Source organism: Oncorhynchus clarkii, chromosome 20, assembly GCF_045791955.1.
Source record: "Oncorhynchus clarkii lewisi isolate Uvic-CL-2024 chromosome 20, UVic_Ocla_1.0, whole genome shotgun sequence".
Lineage (NCBI taxonomy): Eukaryota > Metazoa > Chordata > Actinopteri > Salmoniformes > Salmonidae > Oncorhynchus > Oncorhynchus clarkii.
Genome location: NC_092166.1, coordinates 25,012,675 through 25,030,106, shown reverse-complemented (window position 1 = coordinate 25,030,106; position 17,432 = coordinate 25,012,675). Strand labels below are relative to the sequence as shown.

The 17,432-nt window shown below is 45.9% G+C and overlaps 1 protein-coding gene across 2 annotated transcripts in view; it reads right to left on the bottom strand.

Moving 5' to 3' along the window:
- LOC139376122 (rho GTPase-activating protein 21-like) overlaps nucleotides 1-17,432 on the bottom strand; it is an 83,597-nt gene that overhangs the window by 28,601 nt on the left and 37,564 nt on the right. For both annotated transcript variants that reach the window (XM_071118328.1, XM_071118329.1), the window contains exon 8: nucleotides 10,095-11,748. In XM_071118328.1, the coding sequence (XP_070974429.1) occupies nucleotides 10,095-11,748 (1,654 nt within the window). The remainder of the gene's footprint in view (nucleotides 1-10,094; nucleotides 11,749-17,432) is intronic.

Here is a 17,432-nt window from a genome sequence, read left to right as displayed (position 1 = left end):
GACTGTAGCGTACGTATGTACGGCTGGACCAAATCGTAAAGATAGGTAGGAGCAAGCCCAGGTGTAATGCTTTGTAGGTTATCAGTAAAACCTTGAAATCAGCCCTAGCCTTAACAGGAAGCCAATGTAGAGAGGCTAGCGCTGGAGTAATATGATACATTTTTGGGGGTTATAGTCAAGATTCTAGCAGCCGCATTTAGCATTAGTAGTTTTGATGTCTTCACTATTATACTACAATGTAGAAAATAGTAAAAATAAAGAAAAACTCTTGAATGAGTAGGTGTCCAAACTTTTGACTGGTACGGTATGTGCAAACGCTGGACTGGCGCCAAAGTCAACACGGACTCATCCTTCATACAAAAATAACACTATTACTGTCTGGGCCTATTATGTTAGTGGGCTTATTTAGTTAGTTGACGCAGATAGATCATTCAGGCCATGTACGTCATTCATGATGAGAATGTTAGCTAGCTATCTAAATTAGAACATGTGATTAGAACCAGTTCGGCAAGCCATTTACTGCATTAACATTTCAATCCTCAGGGCATTACATTTACAGTTGAAATATATAGCCAATACATTTTGTATTGAATAAAAGTGTAATTTATATTATGGTTTAAGTAAGAAAACATTTTCGTAATGAACAGCTAGCGTGTGCTTGTCGTAACAGGCAGTACATTTTGATAACAAGCCAGAGAAAAGATATAGGAATCCCACTGGGCAATGTATAACTCCTCACCCAGCAGACTGTCGACCAATCGCGTTCACATGGTCACGCTGTGTCACGTAGTTGCTGAGACAATCGTCATTTAATCCCTTCTCAAAGTCTGGGTGAATTGAGAAACTATTTTCCTCAAAATTACACAACGTCCCGATTCCAAAGCTCTACGATATTAAAGAGAACAGGTTAATTAGCTCACATCTCTGAAAATATTTGCAATGTTGTACATCTTGTTGACGAAATTCATGCTAATGTTGGCATTTTGAGCTAGCGCCCAATTGACTCCCATACACTCCATGAAGGAGAGCTATCCTTGTCCCAGAATGTACCGCGCGGCCCATTGACTACACATGGGAAACATACACAATGGGCGTTAATACGATTCCAATTCCCATCTTTCAAAAGTATCTCTGAACAACCTCTCATTGCAAGGTTGCCATAAAGTGTTTCTTTACATGACCTTTGTTGTAAAGCAGTGTAGTGAATCTACTCAACACACAGTGACTGTTCCTGAGTGGCAGGGTTACAGTTTTGACTTGAATCTACTTGAAAATCTAAGGCAAGACTTAAAAATGGTTGAAAAGAAAAATTCTGAATAGAACCTAGGGCAAATATTGTACATCCAGGTGTGCAAAACTCTTAGACTTAACCAGGAAGACTCACAGCTGTGATCAATGTAAAATGTGATTCTTACATGTATTGACTCAGGGGTGTGAATACTTATGTCAGGTACACTGGACCCACTCCAATTTGCCTACCGCTCCAAAAGATCCACAGAAGATGCTATTTCCATCGCTATTCACAAAGCCGTGACAAATCTGTAAAAGAGGAACACCTATGTGAGAATGCAGTTCATGGACTTCAGTTCAGAGTTCAAAACTAATGTTCCCGCCACGTGAGACACCAAGCTCAGAGCCCTGGGTCTGGGCACCACCCTCTGCAACTGGATCCTGGACTTCCTGACAGGCAGGCCACAGGTTGCGAGGATTGGCAACAACGCCTTCTCCACACGGACTCTTAACACAGGGGCCCACCAGGGGTGTGTCCTCAGCCCTCTGCTGTACTCCCGGTTCACCCACGACTGTGGCTTTGCACGACACCAACTCCACTACGTTTGCGACACTATGGTTGTAGGCCTGATAAGCAACAACGAGTCAGCCTATAGGGAGGAGGTAAGTGAACTATGTCATGACAACCTCTCCCTCAATGTCAGCGAAACAAAGGAGTTGATTGTTGAATACAGGAAGCAGAGAAGGGAACATGGCCCGATCCACATCAACAGGACAGAAGCATCCACATTGAGGACTTGTCATGGACCAACACCACCACTCTTGTCAAGAGGGTGCAACAGCGTCTATACTTCCTAAGGCGGCTGAAGAAATTTGTCACGCCGCCCCGGGTGTCTCTGAATACTATCGCTGCGCCACTGAGAGCATCCTGACCGGTTGCACCACAGCCTGGTACGGACCTCCAGCGGGTGGTGAAGACAGCTCAGTACATCACTGGAACCGTGCTCCCACCCATCCAGTACATCTACTTAACACGGTGCCTGAGGAAGGGCACGCAACATCGTCAAGAACCCAACACACAAGCTTCTCTCTCCCTTACCGTCGGGTAGACGGTATCGGAGCATGAGGTCTGATAGAAACGGTCTCTGAGCCTGTTGGTATCTACAAGCCATCAGACTGCTGAACACCCTAGCACAAATACACACACACACATAACTGCTGCTACCAGACTCTTATTATACCGCTCAATTTATACACGTGCCCCCATCCCCAATACACATGTAAATATTGGGACTATAAATTGTGGCTTCCTGCATTATACTTATGCTACATTTATTTATCTATTCAACTGCCATTTACTTTTTGTTGATATTCTTCCCTTTTTTGATTTCTTATTGTTGTTGCATTGTTGAAAAGGAACCTGCAAGTAAGCCTATAGTTGGACGATGTATACCATGTGTATCCTGTACATATGACTAATAAAACTTGATTAGTGCTGTGTAGAGGGGCTTTCACAAGAAATGTCTCTAAAGGCCGAATTCAAGAGCAGACTTGAATCATTTTAACAATGCATTCAGTAAGTTTCATAACACAAGATGCTTCAGTGCCAGTGGCGGCTGGTGGGAGGAGCTATAGAAGGACGGACTCATTGTCACGGCTGGAATGGAATCAATTGAACGGAGTCAAACGGGGTTTCCATTTGTTTGATACAGTTCCATTAATTCCATTCCAGCCATTACAATGAACCTGTCCTCCTATAGCTCCTCCCACCAGCCGCCACTGTTCAGCACCATTCTACAGAATTGCCCGAGACCTTTGAGGTGAATGTCTAACGACTCCAGCTTACATCACACTGTCACACTTGTGTTTGCATGTAACATAGTAATACTACTAATAATAATATTAGTCCAACACACCTTTCCTACGCACTTCTCAGTAGTTGGTATTCGGACTAACCTTATGCAGGTGTGTAATGGGCTTTGCAGTCTTGGCTCCCTGAATACAGTCTAAAACAATAGACCTACATACAGTCTTATCATGACTGGCACACACAGGCCTCACACACTGCATCTGCACAGGCAGCCCAATTTCGATCTTTTCCCACAAATTGGTCTTTTGACCAATCAGATCTGCAAATGATCTGATAGTGTAAAAAATATCAGTATTGGGCTGCCTGTGTAAACGCGGCCTCAGTAAAACAACAAGCCCTGGCATTAAGCATGACAGAGTTAATTTACAGTGAAAATCATGGTTTTATCTTGTTTAAGAAACACTATTGCTAAATCCACATTGCCATCAATAGGAATGTCTGTATGAACGCTACTAGGGTAAAGGCTCAAGGCTACAACTGTTCCATTCCATACAAATTGTACTGCTCACTAAAGGCATTGGTAAAACAATATTCTTAAGGCTACAACTGTTCCATCGCAAAATGTCTCAGATGTCTAAAGCTCAAATTAGATAATAAAAAAAAAAGTGGAAGTTACTGCCCCCTTATACCACACACTGGACAGTGTGGTCTCTTCTCATACGGGTTCGGCACTAGGACAAAACTCTAGCTAACTTCTGTCCCATGGGCCATACTAAAAATGCACATGCCCAATCTCTGCTACTTCGCTGTGCTCCAATTCCATAGAAAACATCTGCAGAACGCATCTACAGGGATGATTCCGACCCGAGTTAAGCTTGCATAAATGGAACGTGCAATGAGCCCCAAAAGTATTGGGCCAGTGACAAAATGTTTTGTTGTTTTGAGTCTGTACTCCAGCACTATACAATACGATGAGGTTAAAGGGCAGACTGGTAGCTTTAAATTGAGGGTATTTTCATCCATATCGGGTGAACCATTTAGAATTTACAGCACCTTTGTGCATATTCCCTTCTTATGCACTTTTCTCTCTATGTGTATTCGGACCTTGAAATTAATCATGAGAATAGCATGCTTTTCACCCACTATTCGGTCGGGGTCGAGATCTCACGAAATGAAGGTGTGGCGGAGGTGTCTACATGTACGCTGTATTCTGACCTTGACTTAATACCTTCATAATGCAACCACATTTACGCGTGAGGAAAACATAATTTTTTGGGTGTCAGATGGCACCGACAGATATGGCAGCTCTGCTTCAAGCTCCTAAGCAAGTTCTTAGTATTTCATTTTTATGTAACGCTGTTCATTGACCATAGCACTCTCCAAGCTCATCATTAAACTCAGGGCCCTGGGTCTGAACCCTGCACTGTGCAACTGGGTCCTGGACTTCCTGACGGGCCACCCCCAAGTGGTGAAGGTAGGAAACAACACCACTTTGCTGACCCTCAACACAGGGGCCCCACAAGGGTGCGTGCTCAGCCCCCTCCCGTACTCCTCTGTTCACCCATGACTGGGTGGCCAAGCATGCCTCCAACTCAATCATCAAGTTTGAAGACGACAACAGTAGTAAGCCTGATTAACAACAATGACGAGACAACCTACAGGGAGGAGAGTGGTGCAAGGAAAATAACCTCTCAACATCAACAAAAGGAGCTGATTGTGGACTTCAGGAAACAGCAGAGGGAGCACGACCCTATCCACATCGATGGTACCGCAGTGGAGAAGGTGGAAATCTTCAAGTTCCTCGGCGTACACATCACTGACGATCTAAAATGGTCCACCCACAAAGACAGTGTGGTGAAGACGACGCAACAGCGCCTCTTCAACCTCAGGAGGCTGAAGAAATTTAGCTTGGCCCCTAAGACCCACAAACTTTTACAGATGCACAATTAAGAACATCCTGTCGGGCTGTATCTCTGCCTGGTACGGCAACTGCACCGCATCACAGTAGGCAAACTACCTGCCTTCCAGGACACCTACAACACCCAATGTCACAGGATGGCTAAAAAGATCATCAAGGACATCAACCACCCGAGCCATGGCCTGTTCATCCCGCTATCATCCAGAAGGCAAGGTCAGTACAGGTGCATCACAAATAGAACTGAAAGATAGAAGCATTTTTTCAATCTCAATGTAATCAGACTTAAATAGCCATCACTAGCCAGCTTCCAGACGGTTATGCAACCCTGCACCTTAGAGGCTGCTTCCCCATATACAACGACTTGGAATCGCTGGCCACTTTAATAATGGAACACTAGTCGCTTTACTCACATTTGTGAACTCATCAAAAAAAAAAGAAGCGTCCCTTTTTCCAGGACCCAGTCTTTCAAAGATGATTCGTAAAAATCAAAATTACTTCACAGAGCTTCATTATAAAGGGTTTAAACACGGTTTCCCATGCTTGTTCAATGAACCATAAACAATTAATTAACATGCACCTGTGGAATGGTCGTTAAGGCACTAACAGCTTACAGACGATAGGCAATTAAGGTCACAGTTATGAATACTGTCCTAAGTTGAGAGGCCTTTCTACTGACTTTGAAGAACGCCAAAAGAAAGATTCCCAGGGTCCCTGCTCATCTGTGTGAACGTGCCTTAGGCATGCTGCAAGGAGGCATGAGGACTGCATATGTGGCCAGGGCAATAAATTGCAATGTCCGTACTGTGAGACAACTAAGACAGTGCTACAGGGAGACAGGATGGACAGCTCATCGTCCTCGCAGTGGCAGACCACGTGTAACACCTGCACAGGATCAGTACATCCGAACATCACACCTGCGGGACAGTTATAGGATGGCAACAATAACTGCCCGAGTTACACCAGGAATGCACAATCCCTCAATCAGTGTTCAGACTGTACGCAATAGGCTGAGAGAGGCTGGACTGAGGGCTTGTAGGCCAGTTGTAAGGCAGGTCCTCACCAGACATCACAGGCAACAACTTCGCCTATAGGCACAAACCAACCATCGCTGGACCAGACAGGACTGGTAAAAAGTGCTCTTCACTGACGAGTCGCGGGTTTTGTCTCACATGGGGTGATGGTCGGATTCACGTTTATTGTCGAAGGAATGAGCGTTACACCGAGGCCTGTACTCTGGAGCGGGATCGATTTGGAGGTGGAGGGTCCGTCATCGTCTGCGGCAGTGTGTCACAGCATCATCGGACTGAGCTTGTTGTCATTGCAGGCAATCTCAACGCTGTGCGTTACAGGGAAGACATCCTCCTCCCTCATGTGGTACCCTTCCTGCAGATTCATCCTGACCCTCCAGCATAACAATGCCACCAGCCATACTGCTCATTCTGTGCATGATTTCTTGCAAGACAGGAATGTTAGTGTTCTGCCATGGCCAGCAAAGAGCCCGGATCTCAATCCAATTGTGCACGTCTGGGACCTGTTGGATCGGAGGGTGAGGGCTAGGGCCAGTCGCCCCAGAAATGTCTGGGAACCTGCAGGTGCCTTGGTGGAAGAGTGGGGTAACATCTCACAGCAAGAACTGAAAAATCTGGTGCAGTCCATGAGGAGGACAGTACTTAATGCAGCTGGTGGCCACACCAGATTCTGACTGTTACTTTTGATTTTGACCCCCCCCCCCCCCCCTTCGTTCAGGGACACATTCCATTTTTGTTAGTCACATGTCTGTGGAACTTGTTCAGTTTGTATCTCAGTTGTTGAATCTTTTTATTTTCATACAAAGATTTACACATGTTAAATTTGCTGAAAATAAACTCAGTTGACAGTGGGAGGATGTTTCTTTTTTGATGAGTTTATATACTGTATTCTATTCTACTGTATTTTAGTCAATGCCACTATTTAAGTCAATGCCATCTAAAATGTATATATTTCTTAATTCCATCATTTTACTTTTAGATGTGTGCATTGTGAATTGTTTTTAGATTCTACTGCACTGTTAGATAGTACTGCACTGTTGGAGCTAGGAACTCAAGCATTTTGCTACACCAGCAATAACATCTGCTAAATATGTTTGTGTAACCAATAAAATTTGATTTGATTTGAATGAGGTCACGCGAAACTGCCAGTTCCAAGCAGCAAAATCACCTTTACTTTTCCCGATAAAAATATCAGCATTCTCAAGAGCTAGGTAAATGAGTAATCCTTTTGGAGAAGGGGATTGTAAATGCACATTGTTTTAGATGATTTTTCCTTATGAACCCTGGAGACAAACATGAAACCAAACTGAAAATCGTATCAAAATGACATGTATGGTGGCCCCTTTTCCACAGTGAAATAGGCTATAAATAGCTGTGCCGTTAGAGAATGTTTATTGTGTTCCCTCATAATTTACGTGGATGCAATTTAGAGAGCCGAGTAGAGCTCTAAGCTGACCTTTTTTACAAGGAGTACATGTGCGCCTAAGTTGAAAAATGTAGGTGCACAAGGAAATTTAGGAGCACAATGAAAAATATTTGGAGGTATTAAAGCTAGGTCCCTTAATTTTTCAATGCGCACTGGTGTTCCTAAATAAACATTCGTACAGCAAAATATTTAGGCACATATGTGAGTACAATGGTCGCACTGTAAAGCCCTGCCAAGCTATAGGATTCCGTAGGGCTGAAACTGCTGAGTTGATGTATGTGTTTTAGAATGTTCTAATTATGTACCCAGGCGTCATCTTTTTATTTTACAATTTGTATCATGTTAAATATTAGGCTCTATCGGGAGCCACCGTCATTAATATCTACATACATTTTATAACTCACTATTCTTGAAATTGTAGATTACATTTCGCAACATTCTATTCACCTTTCTTTCCTCGGTCACGTCTATGTCGTTGTTCCTGAGGGTTGCTGCCATTAGTGGATCAGATTAGACTAACGTTGTGCAATAATTTGGGACATGAATCCTATTTGAATCATTATGGAACTCTGACCACACAGCAGGTTAAACCTGGTGCCTGACGCATGGTTCACGACGACTGGACCGAGATTTATAGGACCATTGTTCAACCCTTATTTTAAAAAAAATTTGACCTTCCAATATTTCATGGCTTGAACTTGAATATGACAAATTTCAGGATAAATGAATCAACTTGAATTGAATTGAATAATCAATATATTTGGTGCGTAAAGGCTCTCCAAACCATTTCCCCCCCCCTACTAACCCTAAAATACGCTTAAATAATCTACAAGATTAGTTTTTAAAAAATCTACCAGTTGGTGCTGAAATGGAGACGAATATGTATTTATTTAGATGGATTTCTTTCATTGATCCATATATTCTGAACCCGTTCTTTCAATATATTCTAGTCTGTCAACAAAATTATAATTAGAAGGTACACTGTATTTATAGGGATGGCTTAAGATGAATGTACTGAAACTACACAAGAAAATCTGTTGGTCAACAAGTAGGAGGTTTTTCAGCGTTAGAATTAAAGCTGCAATATGTAACTTTTCACAGAAATGTGTGTTATAGAGCCGTCCTTCTCATCGAAAGCAAGTCTACGAAGCGGTAGATCTATTCTATGCTTACCGTTCTTACCTTAGGTGTTTGCCTTTTGTGCTTCAAACAGCTGAAAATACATGATTTCTGGTTACGGAAAATATATTTCACAGCGATTTAGATGGTGCAGTGATTCTCTACACTATACTAACTTGCTTGTTTTGTCACAAAGAAATTAGGCGAACTATTCGAATTTTAGCCACCCGGAAAAGGCAGAGGAAATGTATTCAGTGCATGTAAGGGAACCACGGTACATCCTGACCCAACTCTTCAATTAGGCAATAATAAATCCATGTCCTGGTTGTCCACATGGTTGAAGAAAATAACTTGACTGACTCCTAAAACAAAGTAACATGCATATTGCAGGTTGTGAGCTCGGTGCAAGGATAGGATAGTCAGAACAGGCTACATTTTTATCCGACTGTCCCTTTAAGGAAATGAAGTCTACTTCAGCTGTTTGTGCTGAGAGAAAAGCTTTTTCAGCAAAATGGAGATAAAAGGAAAATGCACAAACATGAAAAAGAATCCTTTTACTCTGACTTTAGTGGGAGTGACATTTAGAGAGCACTTCTAACGGGGGAAAAAATGTTCCTATCACCATCAACATCATGGTTGACCATTATTCTACTCATAGGGATGGGGAACAGACACTTTTGGGGAAGATGAAATCCTGTGAACAGCCCAAAAAGGGTGTTTAACCCAAAAATTGCTGGGAGCATATTTAGAGTGTGACTTTTTAAACTGATTATTACAGAAGATTACATCCTACAGACTAATGGAGAAGTGTAATCCCCCACCCACATACCGTCCCACTCTAGTGCAGCTAAACTAAACCAAACCACAAGCGACACTCCTGCCTGCCACCAAAGCTCTTACTGTACATCCAGCCAAGGAGATTGATTTGGTGGTAAACATCATGGATGTCATGGAAAAACACTAAAACCACGTTGCTAAATCTTAACGATTTTCAGATGGCAAAAAGATGCTCTAGTCTGCTAATCTGGACTAGAACGACATCATGTTCCTTTCCCTCCCAATCTGTACATCGGGACCTACCCAGCAAACCGGGAACATTCCCAGAACATTAGCTAAGATTCCCATTAAGTTATAGTTAGGGTTTTACCAAACATTAGAATGAGAACATAAAAAATATATATTTTTTTTTAAATATTTCAAGGATGTTCTAACATCACTAAAATGCACAACATCTGTAACAGCCACCACAGAAGATTCCCCAAAACAAGCATGGCACTTGCAATGCCAGGATAGTGGGTTCGATTCCCAGGATCACCCAGACGTAAAATGTATGCACGCTTGAAATTTGTGTGCGCAACGATATGGGACAGTTATTGCAACATCAGGCATGTAGTATAATGTTGTGCACGAGAACATCTGCCACAACCTAACGAATGTTCTGGGAACTTTCACAGAGCCATGGCACCTTATTCCCTATACACATGTTGAAGCACAGTAGTGTACCAAATAGGGAATGGGAAGAAATTTGGGATGCAACCGTGAAGTTAGTGCTCCGTTTCTTACCGATGAAGGGGATGGAGTCGAGGGATTCGTCCAGGTTGCTGGAGGAGCAGGTCTGGTGCTTTTCCTGCTTCTCGCTCAGCCGCCGCATGTGCATCTCCCGCCGCGCATCGTTGGGCAGCCAGCACACCGCACCCGCTGCCGGTTCCGAGCTGTCGTCCTCATTCACCGCCAGGATGTAGGAAGGGTGGCGTAGGGGACTGGGATTCTTCCCCGACCCAAGAGGCTTCTCCCTGAGCACCACGCCTGACTCGGAGGCTGAGGGGCCACGCCCGTTCACTTGGGGCTCTGGGCGAGGGTGCTGGTAAGAGGTTTTGAAAATCCCAGGCTTCTGCGGTCTCTGATGGGGAGCGGAGAGGGAAGAGGACCTACGGCCAACCACCGCTGCCACCTGTCTCCCTGGCACCTCCCCTGGTTGCAGCATGGTCTCTGCCGGTCCCCTACTCTGGCTCACATGGTTCACACCAGCTCTTTCATCAGTGTTGGATTGCTCCAAGCTTAGATTCTTCCCCAGATGAGAGGGTCTGTCTTTGAGCATGCTAGGGGCACTGTGAGGCTGGTGCTGCTCTGGTCCTTTAGTGTGGAGGGCAGGGTTAGACATTGGCCCCACCCGGAGACTGTCCCTACCGTACCCTGCAGGAGGTCGATGATGGGCCTGTTTGGAGAGGCTCTGCCTGCTTGGGCATGTACCCTGGTCCGCCCTGCTACCGTAGCCCCGTCTGTCCACCATGGGACGGCCCAGATCGACAGGGTCCACATAGTCAGAGGAGCGGGCCCGGGCCTTGTGGGTAAACTCATCCTGGGACACGCTACGAGGGGGCCAGTTCCTGGGGTGGACCCCCCGCTCCGCCACACTCATACGGTCCTGGGAAGAGCTGCGAGGGGGCATGTGGTGGAAAGGGGGCGGGGGTCCGTGGTAGGCACGGTCGTGGGAGGTGCTCCTGCGTCGGAGACCCTTGGGGTCGGGCCCCCAGCCCCCTCGGGGGATGTAGTGGGTGGGGTTGAAGGTGTTCTGACTGGCGGCTCGCAGGCTGTCTAGTCTCTCCTGGATGGTCCGGCTGCCGTATGCATGGATACCCTTGTTGTCGATGTACTCCCTGTACGTCTGGTACGTCCGCCAGTCGATGTTTTGGTGAGAGCCGGGGTTGGGGGAGTTTGAGTTGGGTGGGTAGTGGGGTGGTGGGGCGCCATAATTGAGGCGGCTCACACCAGAGGGGTAGATGTCTGTTTTCCGTGGCACGGGGTAGTGGGACACAGACCCAGGTCGCCCTCTGATGACGCCAGGGTCAGAGGGCCCTCCCAGGCCGTACTCTACTCTATGAGCTGGTCCCAAATGGCCCAGTTCTGGAGGAACTACCACAGTCCTCACGCTGTTGTTGCGCATGCATGCCACAGTCTGGGATTTGGAGTACGGGTGTGCAGGAGGGGACGGGGGCATGGGGATCTCTATGCGGTACCCCAGGTCGGGTGGTGGTGCCCCCACAGGCCCCCGGCATGCTCCCTGTACCCCCACCGGGGAGGGGGTCTCTGTAGCCTGGGCCATCCCCGGGGGCTTACAGTCTACTCTGGGGTAACATATGGGGGGAGGTTCGGGGATGTGACGGGCAATTCCACTGTAGGCACTGCGGCCTCGGAGGTACGCATCCTGGGAGTAGGCCTGGAGCGAGAAAGAAGAGAGAAAAGTGAAATACAACAACGGTGTCCTCTGGTTTCAATTCCTAACCATTCCCCTTGGCCCTTACCATTCCCCTTGGCCCTTACCATTCCCCTTGGCCCTAACCATGCCCCTTGGCCCTAACCATGCCCCTTGGCCCTAACCATGCCCCTTGGCCCTACCCCTTTAATGTTTGCAGATTTGTAAACTACTCTACAATGCTTATATCTAGACTTGACCCTTCAGATCTGAAAACATCTCAGAGTTAGGGCAAATGGGAAGGGAGCAAAATAGGATGAGCACGTGTGTCATATTCAACATTGCATCTCTAAACGATGGTAAAGAACTGTGGTAGTGAACTTTGAATAACGCTAGGTGACATGTGTGTGATTAGGAAAGGCAGGCGGACAGGGAGCAGCATGTTGCAGTGTGAGAGTGTGGAGGCGTGTAGCAAGTCAGGAGAGTCACTAGCGCTCATCTGCTCGCTCCATATTTAGAAAGATAGTTCTCTGGGTACCGCTCACTATGCAACGAGAGCATGCTGTGCTGCCGCACTGTGCACACACCCACATAGAAGACTGGAAACACATTCCAAGGTGGATTTAAGCAATGAACACTTGTGGGTTAAAGTAATGAACACCTGTATTGTACACACAGGGGGGAAACGCAGCAAAAAAAGCATGACACCCACTGTCAAAATAATTGGCAAAACGGTCTTGAGCAAATGATCCACTGAGGAAATTATTTTTTTAGGGAACTTGATTTCTACAAATTTCTGTTATCATGTCAGATCAAACAGAAACAGTCCTATTCTGTCCAACCCTACTGAGTAGCCAGCCAGCGGGAACAGCTAGTCAGGTGATCTGTGATTGAATGGAGTGGACAAGAAGCAACAAGATGTGTTGGAAGAAAGAAGGAAAGAGAGACTGGCATGCAAGACCTAACAGTGACACACAGGAAGGTGGCCTATCTATTTGGTTCTATTCACCTTCTGGCTGACAGCACTGGCACTGTTCAAAAGAGGTCTGAGACTTACAGAAAAAGAGGGGGGCAGAGGAAGCCCAGCACCTACAACGGTCCTCGCCACACTAAACCTAAACTCCGCTCTCATGTTCCCAGACAGCTTAACACAAACGTTAGCTCAACACTCCTTCAGCGGCACGCCGGCATACGACGATCACACATGCATAGATTCCATAGTGGTAGATTCCGTACGGCTGGCTGAGCAGCCTTCGTCCATTTATCAAACGCCATTTCATATGCATTTCCTGTTTGCCTTGCAACTAGCAAGCACACAAAAAAATAACACATCACAATTGGTTGGACTTTAAACCCAACCTGGTGTCGTATTACGATTCTTACGTAACGCTATGCAAGCTTTTACTGTATCTACAATCAGTTCTATAAACGCTCGCCCCTCCCTTCAACAATAGCTAGAGCGCTAGTGGAAAGTTCAAGGACCAAGGCCTTTATCACTGGCTTCGTCCGAAATGTCACTCTAGTCCCTATGTAGTGCACCCCTTTTGACCAAAGTCATAGCACCCTATTCCCTATATTGTGATCTACTTTTGATCAATACTACTGCACTATATAGGGAATAGGGTGCCATTAAGGACGCAGGCAGGAATAGATGGCTTGCAGGATCAGAAAGGGGCGAGGCTCCAAGGTGCCAGCTCTGTCTGCCGCCTCATCTAACAGGTACTGCGGGCACGGTGAATCACTGCCTACCTGCCCGTAGCTAAGGGCTACATAGCAACAATTAGCCTACTAACATGGCAATCGAATAAATGACACAGCTATGCAAGAACAGTACATTACATCAAAACGAAAACACGCATGACAAAGAAAAAAGGAGACGGGGAAACAACATGCAGAGTGATTGTTATCCTCCCTGCTGTTGCTTACCAGATCAGTGGTCCCCAGTGAAAAGGGCTGCCGTTACAGCAGGAGAGAAAACGTTAACAGTGAGAGGCGGCAACCATGGGAGAGAAGAAGAATGGGGAAAAGGCTAGCAAGCAGAGAAAATAACACGCATCATAAAAAAAGAAGAGAGAACAGATCGCCGCTGGAGAAAGAAGTGTTCGCCTGGAACGCCGAAGCCAGGGCTCGAGTCGAAGCGCAAAAAATCCATCATAGAGGCGGCATCGAGAGAGAGAGGAAAAAGGGAGCCAACATCGGCCGTGGCAGGACTGTCATATTAGCGACGCCACCTGCGTGAGCCAGTCTGTCCTGGGCGAGGTGTAGGTGTCAGGAGAAGAGGAAGCCTGCTGCATTCCACAGCTCTGGGAGTTCTCCATCTCTCTGTTACTCCCTCCATCTGAATGCAGCAGCCAGGTGACACCACTCAATGAATGAACTGCTGCCTCCACTCTCTGTCCCTGCCTCTCTCTCACTCCCTTTGGTATCGCTCACATGACAGAAGCAGTTGCTGTACTATACATTCAGCTCAGTTGCTACTGCTGCCCCTCCCCTTCTGCTCCCTCTCACTCTCCCTCCCTCCCTCTCCTCCTCTCAGCAGCATCAACCTGTTCACAACACAGAGGCAGTCAGCTGACTACAGCTGGTTTGATGATATATTGCTTCAGGACCTCCCTCATTCCTTCCCCGGCTCCCTCACTCAGAGACGCTCTCTCATGCTAAGCCAATGATGTTACTACTGTTGACATGTAACACTGTAACTTGTTTCTAGGCAGCCTGTGTGTGTATGAGGGTCTCTCCTTCAGGCTATAATGTCAGTCACCCAGCGAGCCGCGGTGCTAATCTTCCAGCTCCGGCTGACAGCCCCAGTCTGGATGGCTACATCAGGAGCTCGTTACGCTCTGGTAGCCAAGCACCGTGGACCGGTGTCCGCTAGCTAGCAACAGATGTGCAACACAGTTCAGGAAAGGGGAGGAGGGAGGGAGAAGAGAAGCGGGGGATGGGAAGAGGGCTGAGCCGATGGGGATGGAGAAAAGGAAAGAAGGGTAGCAGGGGAGAGGAAGCAAAGGGAATAGGGATGTTTACAAGCTCTGCTTTTTTAGGATGACGCATACCAGCTTGAAGGCATCAGGCACCGAAGCGTTAACAGGCTTTCTGTGAAACATCTTAACAGGCCAGTTCACCCATTGTATGAACCAACCCCCCCCCCCACTGTGTGAGTACTACTCTTTCTGTTACTTGTACACATTATGTTCATTATGCAGAGAACTGACTTTACCTTCCTACTGAATCTCAGCAGAATACATAGCAAGCACCTCTAGTTGTCAGTAGCTAGTGCGCATGAAAAGTTAATGATGAGAGTGGAGGCATAACCAGGTTACTTTCTTAGAGGCAATGTAATTTAGGCTTCCTTCAACTGCACTCAAATCACAGATACACAGGGAGACATGTAAGGCGGCAGGAAGCCTAGTGTTTGGAGCGTTGGCCCAGTAACCGTAGGTTGTTAGATCGAATCCCTGAGCTGACATGCTAATATTCTGTCGTTCTGCCCCTGAACAAGACAGTTAACTCACTGTTCCTAGGCCGTCATTGTAAATAAGAATTTGTTCTGAACTGACTAGCCTAGTTAAATAAAAGGTTAAATAAAATAAAAATAAAAAGGCAAGACTGGTCTGCACGGCAGGAACAGCTAGAGAGAGAGGGGCAGGAAGGTGAAGATGAGAGAACGTCCATGAGACTGGCTGCCAAGAGCACACTCCCACAATGCCACCTAGATAGCTTCATTTCATTTCCTACAGTCACTGCATCAGAAAAATGTGATAATGCAAATTTGCTAACCGAGTCAGCTCTTAATAATAACCTGAAAGGCCCCTGGCATCAACTGATCTCCATTTGACATCAGCCTATTTCTGCCTGCCCCTTGTGCTAAATTAAAATAAAATGGCAGCACAACGCAAGCTGAACCTCACAGCCTCTCTGCACAGCCCTGGTGGCACAAAGATCAAGCTCAACTATTTATATCTGACACAGATTTTTCGCTCAATGCCCCCATGGCCAATAACTTCGTAATCTCTCTCAAGCTAATCTGTGCTACGAGAGACAGGGAGTGGCCACAGCCTTCGGTAAGGTAAACATTCCAACACAAGCCGGTGTTAATAGGCTCAGCATTTATATAATAGAGGTGGATTCATTGAGCTGATGGGAATTTTGTGCTACAGTTGACAATAGGCTAGGTGTGACCGGCAACTAGGGTGGCACCTGTGTTAACACAGCCAGGCTTTCTCAACAGCACTGTACAGAGATGGTATGCATTAACATGAACTGGCACCACCTTAATTATTGCGTGTGGTGTTCAGTAAGAGTTAGTAAGAGAATTCATCTTTACATTTGTCCAATATACACTAACAAAAATATAAATTACACATGTAAAGTTCTGGTCCCATGTTTCATGAGCTGAAATAATAGATAGCAGAAAAATTCCATACGTACAAAAAACATTCCTCAATTTTTTTGCACACGTTTACATCCCTGTGTTAGTGAGCATTTCTCCATTGCCAAAATAATCCAGCCACCTGACAGGTGTGGCATAGTGTATCAAGAAGCTAATTAAACATGATCATGGCCTCCTGAGTTGTGCAGCGATCTAATGTGTTACTACAGACCCAAGTTCATTTCCCGGGCTGTGCCACAACCGGCCGTGGCTGGGAGTCCCATAGGACTGCACACAATTGGCGAAGCTTCGTACGGGTTAGGGGAGGGTTTGGCCGATGGGGCTCTACTTGGCTCATTGCTCTCTAGCGACTAATTGTGGCGGGCCAGGTGCCTGCGGGCTAACCCCGGTCGCCAGTTGAACGGTGTTTCCTCACTTTGGTGAGTCTGGCTTCCGGGTTAAACTGATCGGTGTTAAGGAGCGAGGTTTGGCGGGTCATGTTTTTGAGGACACGACTCCACCTTCGCCTCTCCCGAGTCCGTTGGCGAGTGGCAGCGATAAGACAAGATCGAAAATTGGGGAGAAAAAGGTATATTAAAAATATAAAAAACAGCCTGGTCATTACACAGGTGCACCTTGTGTTGACAATAAAAGGCCACTAAAATGTGCAGTTGTCATCACATAACACAATGACACAGATGTCTGAAGTTGAAGGCGTGTGCAATTGGCTTGCTGACTGCAGGAATACCCACCAGAGCTGTTGCCAGATAATTTAATGTTCAGTCGCTCTACCATAATCTGCCTCCAACATCGTTTTAAAGAGAATTTGGCAGTACGTCGGCCTCAAAACTGAAGACCACGTGTATGGCGTCATGTGGGCGAGAACAGAGTGCCCCATGGTGGCGGTGGGGTTATGGTATGAGCAAGCATAAGCTATGGACAACAAACACAATTGCATTTTATCGATGGCAATTTGAATGCACACTGTGACAAGATCCTGAGGCCCATGTTTTTAAGGTACCTGTGACTAACAAATGCATATCTGCATTCCCATTCATGTCAATTCCATAGATTAGGGCCTAATAAATGCATTTCAATTGACTGATTTCCTCATATGAACTGTAACTCAGTAAAAATCAATCAAATTGTTGCATGTTGCATTTTTATTTCTGTTCAGTGTAAGTTTAGGAGTAAACATTTGCTTAACATGTCACATAATAAGTTGCATGGACTCACTGTGTGCAATAAGTCTTTACATAATTTTTAAATGACTAGCCCATCTCTGTACCCCACACATACAGATAATTGTAACGGTCCTTCAGTCGAGCAGTCAATTTCA